The sequence below is a fragment of the Lonchura striata genome, chromosome 2 (assembly GCF_050655825.1).
Source record: "Lonchura striata isolate lonStrDom1 chromosome 2, ASM5065582v1, whole genome shotgun sequence".
Classification (NCBI taxonomy): Eukaryota; Metazoa; Chordata; class Aves; order Passeriformes; family Estrildidae; genus Lonchura; species Lonchura striata.
Window position 1 is genome coordinate 17,086,838 of NC_140704.1, and position 14,269 is coordinate 17,101,106.

Below are 14,269 nucleotides of genomic sequence, written 5' to 3' on the forward strand. Positions count from 1 at the left end.
AAGTTACTGCTTTAGTCTTAATGGCAACCCCAACTAGAAATGGTGCAGCTGGGACAACCTCTCTATGTCTCTGTGCATGAACAAGTATGGCTGCAGCCACATCTTATTCCTTTGCCATCCCACTTTCTAGAATTATGTGTGAATTCTTCTCATTTTCTACTGTCATAAAATCTGGTGACATCCATGGTCTCTGTGCTATGCTACTGAACTATAATAATAATGGCTTTTTGTCACACTCTCATTACAAACCTTGGATTTCTTAGTGAGGGAAATCCTTTTGGAGGTGAGATATGAGGACCAATTTTGCCAACAGATGCACTGGGAGCTGTGCAAATCCCTTCAGACCAAAAATGGACACAGACATCAGCAGGCTTTAGCAGGCATTGGATGACTCAGGTAAACCTTTCCCACCCGTTCACTGGAATTGCTCATTGAGAGATGATGATTACACTGCATTTGAGTCATGCTGACAAAATATTCCATCCCTGCCCGATAAAGGCAAATATCTGCAAGCATTTTCCCCTTATTGTTTTGATCTCAAAAAAATGTTAGTGTACTTGTTTGAGACTTAAAACATTTTTAATACAATTTGCCATTTACAACTACACAAAAAGGAGTGAAAAATATAGAAGGCTCCCTTATGAACTTCACTATCCATATCAATGGATTTCATATCTGTGGAAAGCATCTACTCAGTGCCAAAAACCTGTCTCAGCAAAGCCAAATAGAAGAGACCATGGCAGAGAAAGGGAAAGTTCTGTATTCCAAATGAATGATGCTCCTTCTCATTCTGTTCCACACACCTGCTCCAAGAGCACTTTGCTCACTTGTTTCTTGAACAGGTCTCTCCAATATCCTATTCAAGTTCCTCGCAGGAGCCTTTTCTCTTGAGACTAGCTTGACTGTTCTCCAAGAGCTTCCTCTGTTACCAGAATCATCATGAATCAGGCCATTAAACTTTCATATTAAGATTACCAGGATAAGTCTTCTCATAAGGAAGGATTTTAGAGATCTTGCTATTGGAACAACTGAAAAACAGCAGGAATTTTCCTCTTTCTAAAAAAGGGGAAACTCACTTTAAGATAATTTTCTCTAGCACAACACAGAAGACAGGGGAAAAAATACAACGAAGGAAGAAAGAACCAAAGTACTGAAGGTAGCAGAGAAAGGAAAGAGAAAGAAGCAGGGATGAAGACAGACAATACATCTGGTAAAAACAAAAGAAAAAAAAATACAGTCAAAAGCAAAAAAAAATTTAAAAAAAGCATACAATAGTTTTGACTGCCTTGGGGAAATTGGAAGAGAATTAGCCCACTGTCCTACTGTGAATTAATAGAGTTTTCTGTCTCTTGAGGGGTACTTAGATTTTATAAAATTTTTATAATTATAAGGAGAAATTAAATGATAGAATATTCATTCCATGAAATATTTGGTTGAGTTTAGCATATTTGCCTTCATAAAAGAACTGTATTAGAAATGGCAGACTGAAAATTTTCATCCTATATATAGGATAATTTGACTAAGAGTTCTAAAGTAAAATGGTGTTTACTTATAGTTCTAAGGACAAGACTAAGCCTTCTCATAACATCTTCATAAATTGTAATTTCAACATCTTTGCTTTCCTGTTTCAGGTTCAAAAAGCTGAGCTGTTATCCAGCAAAAAGAGTCTGTGCTCTAAAGGATTAAATATTAGATGCTTATTTCAGTCTTGTATCACCCATGATAATATAGGTTCCCAGTGTAATTTCAAAATATCAGTTAAACCAAACCATATTTCTTCTGCTTTGTTTCCCATCTACCTCTCAAGAGGCACAATTTTGAAACTATCTCCAAAGAAAAAGAATTGTAAAACATAAAGAAGAAAATAGTTAAAGTATCTTTTCCTTCATTGCAATGGCTCCCTCTGCAGCCATTAATAATACTTTCAGTTTAAATAAAAAGAACTCATTTATTGCTTTCACTTTATTTCCAATACAGGATTGTCATTTTAGCAGTAACATGGAGGTACAGCAGCTACTTCAGACACTGTAAATAGAAGAGGGCAAAGAAGAATAGTGCTCTTAGTAAAAAAAGGGTAAAACATTTAGTTAAGAGCCAAGTCTTATAAGACTGATGTTGACTGTACTACTGCCATTTTTTCATTAAAATAAGGAAACAGTTTTCATCAGTTATACATTTTCCCATCTTCAATTTCTTATATTGAATCTTTATAAATCCTATTTCTTCCATCTCCTTTACATTCTATTCCTTTTTTCTTACTTAATCTATTTCTTTTTCCTCTAGCATCAGCTTTACTATTTGTTTTTTCTTCCTATCATTATCCTTTAATCTTTTTCTGCAACCTCCAAAGTGTTAAGAACATTGAAAGTTTCACTGATTTCTTCAGGAATTCCTGCCACAGCCAGTTGCCACTTAAGAATCACTCCAGAACACTTCTGAAGAATAGGAAAGCAAAAGCATTTCCTGCCAAACAGGCATTTAGATGAACACCAATGGCAAGGAAGTCATACCTATTTATTGTAAGCACAAGAACCTTGTTTACAGAAAGCAATAGAGTCAAAAATAGTTTCCAATACATTTGAACTCATCAAGATGTTTATCACTTGGCAAGTTATGTTTCCTTTGGAAGAGGTTGTGGTATTGAATTGAGATGAGCACCCTTTTGTTGTTTTGAAGGCACACAAATAAAAAGCAGATCAGCAAGAAACGCAGCATAGATAATGGAAGATACTATGTATTCACCAATGTATTTCATAGAATTTCAGTCTTTGGGATCATAATCCGACACTGTGTGATATGCAGAGGAAGAAGAGCCCTGTGTGGCTGTGCAGCTCCAGACCTATAGGGTCCACACCAGCATGGCATGTTCACTCATTCCTGCCTAGAGGTCATGCCATGGAAGCACGCACCCCATGAAACCATACTGGGAGTGCAGAAGAAGAACTTAAAAGGGCTGCCAAAATAGGAACAGCTGCTTTGCCATGTTTTGTTCTCAAGAAAAGTCTCGAGCCACGCGCAGCACCACCAAAGTCAGTGGGGTGTGTCTGTACAAACCAAGACTAGTGTTCTTCCTTACTCTCTGAGCATTAATCTGCCACCCAACAAATGTCATTTATTGAGAACAAAACCATGCTCTACAATTTCATAATTCCACCTCCCAGTTGTCTGGTGCTTTGTGTGTAGAGCTAATCCCTTTGCATTTACCATTTGAAAAGATGGATTTCTCTGTGAGACCTACATATTTTGGCACATTCCAAAAACACAGAATGAACAATAACAATAAAATATGCTAATTTATTTTTGAAGTATCACTCATAGGATGTAACTCAGGTACCAGCATGTACTCAGATGCTTGAAGGTACAGCTTAAGTACTTAGAAGTACATAACTTCCTTACTGGCCAGTATGTCAAAAACTTAAAAAAAGGAAAGGGAACAACAGTAGAAATAGAATAAGCTAGGACTCCTAATACTGAAAAGGAAAATAATCAGCTCTGCTTCTGAAAACAAGAGAGAAGAGGTAACAATGTAAAAGCAACACAATTTAGGCATATTTTCACAATTAGCCACCACTTCCAAGATCACTTATGTTAATAAAAATGCATTGATAGCTAGCTTGATACATAGCAGGCTGAAAGAGTTTATTTCACAGTCACTTCTAATACAAATTATCTACAAAGATTAAGAGAAAAAAAAAAAAAGACTACATAACCTCCCAATTAACCAAGTAATTTAAGTAACTTACATGAACAGGATCCAAAATTTTGACTGCTGCTTTGCTGCCATTTTTCTTATTTAACACCTTGAAAACTTTTCCATAAGTTCCTTTGCCAATAGTCTCAATTATTTCCCAGGTATCTGAAGGATCAGGAAAGCTATCAAATATTATTGTTTTCCCAGACAACGGAAGCATCTCAAATGATGGCTCCTAGGATAAAGAGATGTCAGTGTTTACTCAACAAATGGTTAATAGCAATTCGCTTCCTAGAAATGGGAAGAGAAACATACATTCCAGCCTCAAACACCAGAAATGTTTTTGCATATAGTGTGCATGCACAGACAGTACAATGAATAAGAACTGCTGTACTTTAATTTCCTTTCATTTCATATCATGTTGACTACACAATATCAAATGAAGGTATGTGCAGTCAACACAGTATCAAATGAAGGGAAATTCTAATCATAATTTGAACCAAAATCAAGTTTGAGTGAAGCCAGTTTCCCATGCATTATAATGAATATATATTGTAACTCCCAGACCTTTGGAGGGACAGGAGAATAAGAGTCAAGTTCATAAAATTCCAAAGGATTTAGGTACATTACCAAGAATCAGGCAACAAGTGGAAAGAAACCCACACAAGACATCTTAAATAGTAGCATTAGGTTCATTCAAATTCTTACAGCATTTCAAAGTTTCTCTATGTAAGCTTTAGTTTTTTAAATTGAGGCTAACTATTTGTTTAAGATCTTTACTGGATACTACTAAACCTGTAACTAGCGATTTTTCTTATAAGAGGAAAAAAGTAAAAAAGTATAAATGGTTGCCTTTATAAGAACTGAGGCATCCAAAACATATTAAGTCTGTCTACACACAGATTATTTTCTACAGAATATGCAATTTTCCATTAAAATCTAGAGCCTGCTTTGTCTCACATTACAAAGAAACAGGAGCTTCTGACCCAGGCAGTAGGAGATATGCAGTGCTGAAGAAAGGAAGATTTAATTCCTCCCTTTTGAAGATGAGGGCTTCTGACACAGGAACTCAAAGAACAGCTTCACATATTTAGACTGTGCCAGAGCCAAGCTGGGAACTCTGATACTTGAATCTTCAGATAAGCAAAGAACTACCCTGTTTCAGGGATATTTTAAACTAAGCAGAACACTCCAAGAAGCAACATTGCAACCTGCTGTTTCGGACAGCCTCCCAGGCTTCATTAACTCCCTATACATTGACAGATGAAGCTGAAATTCATTGACTCCCAGTATCAATTGCTTATTTGTCTGCAGAGACTGGTACAATGAGAACTGTTAAAGGACTAAGGAAACATGACCCTGCAGGTGCTATTAGGCTACTAGAGAAAAAGTGCTAAAGAAATTGCCATGTGCTTTTGTTTTCTTTTGAAAATCACAACACATCATCTAGTTGCACAACATAGTTTAGTTGCACATCATCTAGTCTTAAGAAAAGTCACCACATACTTAAAAATATGCATTCAATAGCTGTCATATTTAGTTCAATAATTTAAGAGTGCTATTCAATAAAAAAAAATATTCACCCTAGTTTTTTCTGTGGATTTACAGCTTCAAAATGATAATTTGAATAAAATATTACGAAAACCATGTTTTCTCACTTTCACCAAGTTTAAGAACAAGTCCCTGCAGATAAATTGTTTATATTTCACTTACATTATTAAAAATATATTAAATAGAATGATTTCAAGTGTTCTACTCTGGATGATGGATAATGTTTTATTACATCTCAGTGAAGTTGTCAAAGCTGATAATGATTTAACCTCATATTTCAGCAATAAATTGGACTGCTCCTGGAATATGTCTGGATGCCCAACCAACTGGATAATTTATCATACGCTTCACCATTAAAATTTTACTTAAAAGCCACCACAGTTTATAACTTGATCCAAACCTCTAAGCTGGGAATGTACCCTTGAACTGCTAGGAAAAAAAGAACTTTTTAAAATACTTCTGGTGTGTTCGGTGTGACAGTTTACTCAGCTTCTGCTCAGATTTTGGCTGACCTGCTGGTGAGCCCTGATGGATGCTGGGCACAGGGCCAGTAAGTCAAAGCAAGAGCACCAAGTAGGCAGACAGGTGGTCTGAAAGAGCTCAAGAGCCATTATGAGCATTATGCACCATTATCACTGGCAAATCTCTGTCTCCTGCCATCTTTCCTGTTGCAGTTTCCCTGTAATCTGCCCACTTATAAAACATGGTACAGGTCAAACCTCCAAGCTGGAAGGTATAAAATATCAGCTTACCCAAGAAGCTTTAGAAGCAAATCCAACAGGTGCTGGACTGTTGCGGCCTTCCTGCTACTTAGTGTGACAAAGGGAAAACTCGTCCCATGAGTCTCAGGTAGGTTTTATTTAAAAAAATAAAAGCCTCAGGTAGGTTTTATTTTTTTTGTTTTGCTTGGAGGTGTACCAATTAAGAGTTATAGGTTATAAATTATGAAACAACTTTATGTCTTGAATGGTGCATAAATGAATTAACATGATAGACTGACCTAGGCAAAAGGAGATTGAGCCCCTCTTTTCCATGTTAGTTGTAGTTCTTAATGAGTTTGTGAAACAAAGTTTAAATCACAAAGTACATTGTCCTGTAAGTTAGAGAGAGCCAAACAGACTGACACAGCAATTAAATTCAGGATATTCAAGACAAGAAAATATAGATTTGGAGTTCCAAGTCTATTGTTCCAACAAAACAAGGCTTGGGGTTTTTTTGGTTTGTTGGTTGGTGGGGTTTTTTTATCTGAGACAAGGATTAGGTATCAGTTATAAGAACAAACTGGGTGAGAATTCTTATGGGCCATTCCTATATGCCTTTTCACTTCACATCAGACATATGTACCCTATACAGCAGACTTCAGGCCAAATGTTAGAGATACCCAGAGATGCCCTGTTCAGCAGATCTAATGACAGACCACTGCATTCTCCATCATTTTCAGTATCTAGTCAGCTTGGAAAGGGAAGGGGAAGCCTACGGAAGAGCATAGTATATCTCCTCTGGACTATCTCATTGCTGCCAAGACAACTCAATGAAGTATATTTATCACACCCAAAGCTTCAGACACAAACCAATTGCCCTGTGAAGGGCTTTTTAGTCAAGGCCACAGAGCACTAGAGACAATACAGTGACATGGGAATAAGCAATTGGTTTTGCTTCTGCCAGCTGGGTTGAAATGGAGCAATGAACCTGAATTTCACATAGAATATTATATGTGGATCCAATATTTTCACCATTGTTTCATACCACCTAACTGTGCAACTTTCTAATAAACTTTCCCCCGCAACAGTTCCTGAATAGACCTTCATCTCAGTTGGATGAAAACATACCCATTTCCTCCATAAAGAGCTAATAAAATTAGAGCTCCTTGCCTCATGTCACTCATCTTCCTCCTCACAGGGAGCCTACAGGATTAGCAAAGCAGACATCTATTCACATTTAACTACAATGAATGCAGCCTTTATGTTCCCATCCGTCTCTTGTCTCCTGGCTACCTCAACTTCCTGGTCTTGAAAACTGGAACCAGGACCTCATTGGTTCCAGTTGAACCAATGTTCAAAACACACCTACTAAGGCTGTCTTCTGCTTTATTTGCCCCCATCCCTCTCTCCTTCACATTCTAAACATTCCTTATGTTTAACCAGACAGCTCTTGCACATATCCTAGCCTGAAATATGCCCGACATCTTCCTGTATGTCAGGACTGTCAGAACTGTATGTCCAGATGCCAGGTGTCAAGAGCACTGGCACACATGGCATATCAGGTCTGTTACTTCTCTGAAGGTGACACAATGCATTCCTTCAGATTGTGAAACTTCAACCTCTTGCCTAATGGATGCCAGAAAAAATAATCACCCTAACAAAAACAAAACAAACAAAAATTGACAGCTTGTTCTAGAAAATAAAAAACTCCATCTCACCTCACTTTTTCACCCCCTTTATTCAATATCTAATTTGGAAGTTCTTTGGTCTGGCACTAATCACAAGGCACAGTGGGGCCTTCAAATAGTTAATGCAATGGCACAATCAAATCCCAAACCACATTTCTTCTTATTTCATGAGTTATGCCACACTGACAAGTACTTAATAAGAAAGTTAAAGCCTGCCACATGGAATTCTCAAAACAAGCCAAAAAGCATGAGGCTACAATATGCCCTTCATCGTACTAGCACCTAGCAATTTCTAGATAAATAATTTGATTATTCAACTAAGAGCTTGGACTGCAGCTTATATTCTCAGCTAGAGCTAAAATAACTCATTTATATAGTATATTATCTTACTCATCATTCAACAAGTAAGTTTTGCTCTGGAAATTCAAATATCACCCCCATTCATTTCTGGGGGAATATCTGGCCTCTGATTTTGGTGGTGATGCAACCTATATCTGAATGGGAACTGTACCCAAATCTAAGCTCAGTGTGAACAGACTATCTAGTTTGGCCATTAGTTAAAGACAAGTGTTTGGAGGTTTGCAGACTATTTTTTTTTTTTTTTTTCATTTGCCAAAAGCTGAATGCACTTAGCATTATAATTTCACTCTAAAACAAACAGATCTGCATAATTATATAATTTTTGTACTCTCCATATGTCTAGATAAATTATCCTCTTCAACTGCACATCAATTTGCTTACTACTTTCTACTCTATATATTTCCCATTGCTTTCAATTGTCCTTCCTGTCTCCAAGAAACCTCCCATAGGGAAAAAAGACCTCTTTAGTCCCAGTTATGGTAGATGAAGAATAAAAATCAACAACCTTCTCTAATAGTCAGTCCATGTCTTTTGCTGTTGTGTGCTTACACCAGTAAGAAAGACACAAGACATCAATTAGATAGTCTTCACCTAAGCTGATGTGTAAAATACCCCTATTGAAACCTAAGTTAGATGCTTTAATTCCTTTTCAATCAAAGAAATAAAAATTTGATTCACCTAACCTGGTTAGCATTTATCTGAATAAGAGAGCTCGGTCTCCAGACACTGTTGATTTTACTTGCTAAGTTTCCATTGCCTACAACAGGAGCCCCATTACACTGCTTCAGATGCAGATATGTTGAGGTCAATTAATTCTATCTACTTAAATGGTGGAAATAAAATTTTAGCTTGGCAACTGACAAAATGAGTATCAGCTCCATACTACAGACAGAAAAACTGCAAGCCAGCCACATCTCATCACCTGAAGGCTGTCAGGCGACTTGGACATTGTCTGATGATGCACAAACAAGGCAAGCACCATGCAATGACATTGCAAAGCAAACTTTGAATCCAGCAACCAAGCCCTAAATTAATGTAAATGCAGGAATAAGTTGGCTATGTAAAGCATTTGGAGGCAAGGAGTGGTATTCAATTTAGGCAATATATCTCCTGGGCACAGTTCAAAGTATATACATCAATCTTAGGGCAGTTCACAGAAGAAATTGATCTGGTTTTGAGGCCACTTTATGAAAGACTGAGTAAATGCTTCTTCTGTTTCTAAAACCACTTTTTTCTTTGGTGACTGTTATCCAGTGACAACTTTCCCAACAAAGCAAGACAGCTTTCAGAGACATTTGATGCCTTTGGACTCCTTGACCTTTGTAAAACTTCTACACACAGTAGAGAAGCAGTACTGTGTGGTATCAGTACCTGATCTCCTGCTATTGATAAATGCATATTGGGTGTCCACACTGACATTTCATCTGTGGATTATTCAGCTGATCTTGACATTTTGACTTGCTGCAGACTGAACTGGCCAGCCCTTCTTATGGGAGGCTCCAGCTCCTTGCTCTCTGAATGTTCTCAGAGGGCACAGATGTAAGGGATCTACTTCAGTGCTAGGTTCCACCTTGGTTTCCATCTATTCCCTGCCATGTCCCACCACAGCGAAAGTCACACTGCATGCTGAGGCTTACAGCTCTAAGGTAACTCCATCGGAGGAGGGGGATTTTTAAGCAACAGGTTAAAGAATCAGCCAGGGCTGTAAGCATGCAATCTATTCTCATGCAAATGAGCTACCCACTTGATTGCAATCCTTCAGAGTTTAAACCTGATACAAGTACAGAACCCAAACCTTTCTAAAAGCCAATCTTTAGTTAAACAAAGAGGGGATCAAAAGACCAAGGAAACAAAACACTAAATTTAATTACTGTCATCAATTTTAAAAGCTCTGATGTTTTGAAAACAAATGATAGCTAAAGATTTTTGTGGCAATTGTCATCCAATAGACAATATTTTTGCAGGGTATTACAATAATGAAAGAAGATTAATAATGGAAGGGGGAATTGTCAAATTGTATTTGGACTTTGTGCCACCAGAAGTAATGAACTGACATTAGCAATCTATGAACTGAATTATAGCCAGCTAATTTTGTGGCTCCTAGAAGGGAGGCACTGCAAATGATGAGGATAATTTTTCAGTGACTAAACACTAGATCAATATATTAGCAAATAACTTGGTTTTCAAAGCTAAAGCATCATTTAATTTTCCTATTTTAACACAGTAAAACTTTATAAAGCCATAAAAACCAGTACGGTGTGACCTCACTCACTCCGTATTTCTCAGAACTTCTTAACGACAGAAAAGTGGCAACTCAAAATTAATTCATCCACTGTATCAATGAGCTTTGTCAGGGCTTGAAATTAAGGCGATACAGTAACTTGATAGCAAGATAAGGACGGCATTGCAGACAACAAGCAAACTTGCTAGCACTTAGCATTAGCCGACAAGAAGTGACGGGGTGTGCGCGCACGGTGGGCACGGCACGCGTGCCCTGCGTGTCCCGCGGGCGGGCGGCGCTCTGCGCTCCCCGGGAGCGCCCGGCTGCCTCACCGCGGGACCGCGCGGGCAGATCTCCCGACTGTCTGCACGCGTACCCAGACACGAACTCACAAGGGAAAAGAAAAAAAAAAAAAAACCCAAACAAACAAACAAAAAAAAAATAAACAGAAAACGGAGGGGAGAAAAATTTAAAAAAAAGAGGGAGTGGAAAAAAAGAAAAAAGAAAAAGTGGAAACACGCAAGATTCAGCTGAAGGAGAGACCGCAAAGAGCCAAGCCGCACATGCCCCGGGGCCGGGAGCTCCCGCTCCGAGCAGCCCCTGCCCGCCCCGTCCCGTCAGGAGCGGGGCTGCGGCGGGAGGCACCGGCCCGGCCCGGCCCGGCCCGGCCCGGCCCGCGCCACCCCCGGGGCCGGGCCACCATGCCGCGGAGGCCGCCCCGAAGCCCCTCGGTGAGGCGTGGCCGCCGGGCAGCGCAGCTCCGCGGAGAGCCCCCTCTGAGGCACCGGGACTCGCCCTGGTGCCCTGCCCGCCGCTCCCGGCCGGGGATTACCCGCAGCGAAACCTCCGGTCCCCGCCGAGCCAGCCCGGCCGAGGGGGCAGGGGCCGTGCCGCCTCCGGCCGCCGTGCCTCGGCTTCGCCCTCCTCCTCCTCCTGCGGACGGCCCCGGCCCAGCTGCGTCCCGCCTCGGGGTCAGCGGCGGATGAGCGCTTTGCCCCGCTAATCCCCCGCAGGCGCCGGCAAAGCCGGAGGGCTCGGCCCGCCCGGGCAGGGCGCGGCGGGGGCGCCGGGCGGCCCGGGCTCCGTCCCGGCGGAGCCGCTGAGCGCGCCCCGGGCCGGCCGCGGCGATCCCGGGCCGGCCGCCTCCAGAGCCGGGCCACAGCCCCCGCACCCTGATCCGCCCCGCGGCATCACACGGCGCCGGGCGGCCGCCGAGCCCCGGCGAGGCTGCTGGCCTGGCACGGGAGAGCTGCGGCCGTGCCCTTGGGGCAGCGAGGGCTGCGCTGCCCTGAGGAAACCTCAGGGACCTTCCGGCCTTCTAAAAGCAATTCACACCTGCTGCACGCCCCGAGCTCACGTTAGTACCTGTTGCAGAGAGGTGACTACACCACAACAGCACAACATAAGTGTAATAACATAATAGCAGGGTGAAGTTGCAAGACAAAGTACTCAGAAGTTAGAAATTGATGAATTTTAGAAGTATAGCTACTATATGGTACACGAACCAGATTTTAATTATGCTAGTTAGGGGTTTTTTGCAAAATCCCTGACAAATTCACTGTAAAGAAGCGGCAAAACTCTGTCAGTGCTGGGGACCACGTACCTCTATCAGAGACTATGTCTGTTGAATTGAGTTTGTCTCCTTTCATTTTTCTGATGATATTTGAACCTGGGTTTTGTTTTCAGACAGGTCTGACATGAGGGGAACTGTTTCAGAGCTATCTATGTTTTACATCTTTCTCAAAAGCAGAGTAGACACCAGGTAGCTCCCTCTCCCTGAGCAAGGCTCTCATTGCTTTCAGTTGTGCTTGGGAGTGCCTAGCACCCCGCTGCCTTTTGGCTGTGTGTCTAGCGCCTGGCAAGTCATATACAGAAGCATGACAGTCTAATCCTCTGATCGTGCAGAATCTTGGCCAGAGTGCACCATCAGAAAAAGGCTACAAGCCTCCCAGTGGAAATTCAGGTGCAAAAAGGAGTGATGAGTACTCATAGCTCTTCTAGAAAGAGCTTGCATGCATCCACGACCTGGAACAAGGAGTTGAGAAGTGTTTAGACACAATCATGGGAACCAAAAAAGTAACATCAGTGATTAGTTTTTATGTTCCTTTCCACTTCTAGCAGTGCTGTCTTAAAACCATGGCTGCCCACCTCATCTAACTCTCGCTGTGTGTCGACGTTACCATCCCTTAGCTCTGAAGATCTAAAATTCTCCGTAAGCCCTCCCTCTGTCAAAGTGGCCTCAAAGGCAAAACCCCATAATAGGGCTCAGATAAACCACTTGAAGTATTGAACACATTATATCTTCTGCATTAATTAATTTTTCAGGTGAACTGTGAAACACCAAAAAACTCATACCTGTTTCATTTAGATAATCCTGAACAGAAGTAATGGCAGCCTGTTGCTGCAGAAAGGGTCCTAGTTTAAACCAGTTAAAGTTTCAAGGCCAATGTCCAAGGCCTACAGAGCCACTGTTGAAACAAACAGGGAATTTATGTCCTAGGGAATCTGTGTGTCAAATGGACACTGACATGCTGGAAAATTTAGTCATGAAATGATTATGTGACAGTCAGTGTCATGCAGCCTAGCCACATTCCTCCTTTGCCTTTATTTTCACTCCTTCATGTTCTTTTTCCAACTCAGCCTGCCTTGGCTGTTGCCCCTCATTTTCCCAAAAAATTACTGCTTTGCTGTTATCTAGAAAACCTTTCAGATAAGATTTCAAGGTTCTAGAGTAAATATGGGTATGTATATGCTTCCTCTGCCCCAAAATAAATTTGAAAAAATTAAGGACAAATATTATGTATTGACAATATCCAGATATATATATTAAAAGATAAATTAAGTGTGATCATCTCCAGCTGTACCTGGTATGAAGTTAAGTTTGCTTGATGCCACATGACAGCTCTATACTACTACATACATACTACTCTCTTTTTAACAGATTGTGATTAGATTAGTTTCAGACTTTCTCCTTGCCTTTCAACATGTTTTTTACTTTCATTAGAAGCATTGTGGGTGCAAGTCTGAAAACTGTTTTTAAATTACAATGTGACAAACATGAAAGCAGTATGGACAGCCTTCCAAAGCACCTTCAACATTAGATCATGTTAGGGAGTTGCTTTTAGAATGTCTTACACTTCATTATTAAAATGCAATGGACCCAAAACATACATAAGTATAATAGACCTTTTTTACTCCAGAACTGATACGTTCAGACTTCTACATTCTTAGAAACTTCTAATAACAAAAAGGAGTGGGGGGGGCAGGGGTGGGAAAGATGCCCTTGTGATTAAGGCACCAAATTAAGGCTATAATTTACTTAAAGTAATATTTTCTATATCGTGAAATATCATGCTACATCCAAATAAAGTCAGATGCAGATAGGCAGGACACAGTGGACCCTCCCTACAAAAGGAGGTCCTTGGCTGCTGGGCTCCAAATCCTGGGCAGAATTCAGCCATAGAAAGTTTGTGGGACCTAAGACATATGTTCCTACATTTCATCTATTTTTCTCTTTATAATTGATCTTTTAATAGTAGTCTACTCAAGAGGAGTTGTTTTGATGGCTATTAAAGTACATATGCAAATAACAAGCGATACCCAAAAAGATCAGGAGGTCTATAAATGATAACTAAAGAAAATAAACAAGCATGCTTAACTAGCAGAAGACCACCACTATAAGAGCCAAAGAACTTACCTCTCTGGGGAAGTGCTTTTTGACCTCTCTGGCTGCTTAACCAAGCACAGTCTGTAGCAAATATAAGGAACTCCTCCCCTTTGGTGTTTATTACAGAGAAGCAGTACTTCCTGCAACACCTGAGTAAATATCCTCTAGGAAAACCACCACAGAGTTTGTCTACATCTAGCTCAGTATTCTTTTGATCATAAATACCATCTACCATAATGAATTATCAAGGATGTCCAAAAGCATAAGCTATTTATTTGAATGCATAATTTTCTCTAAAGCAACCCCTAAGCTCTAACAGATATTTTTTTTTTTAGTTGATCAAAAGAGCTCCATAACCCCTTTTGAATGTCTTAGATGTGTGATCCTTGT

The 14,269-nt window shown here is 40.4% G+C and overlaps 1 protein-coding gene across 2 annotated transcripts in view; it reads right to left on the reverse strand.

Annotated features, from left to right (window-relative positions):
• Nucleotides 1–13,974, reverse strand: part of MYO3A (myosin IIIA) — a 117,093-nt gene extending 103,119 nt beyond the window's left edge. The window contains exons 1-2 of one of the 2 annotated variants that reach the window (XM_085565317.1): nt 13,910–13,974; nt 3,744–3,926 (exon numbers count right to left, since the gene is read on the reverse strand). In XM_085565317.1, coding sequence (XP_085421443.1) covers nt 3,744–3,911 — 168 coding nt within the window. In that variant the 5' untranslated portion in view covers nt 3,912–3,926; nt 13,910–13,974. Of the gene's footprint in view, nt 1–3,743; nt 3,927–11,044; nt 11,293–13,909 lie in introns of those variants that run through there. The other variant, XM_085565325.1, reaches the window with a different exon arrangement.
• Between the last annotated feature and the right edge of the window lie 295 nt (nt 13,975–14,269).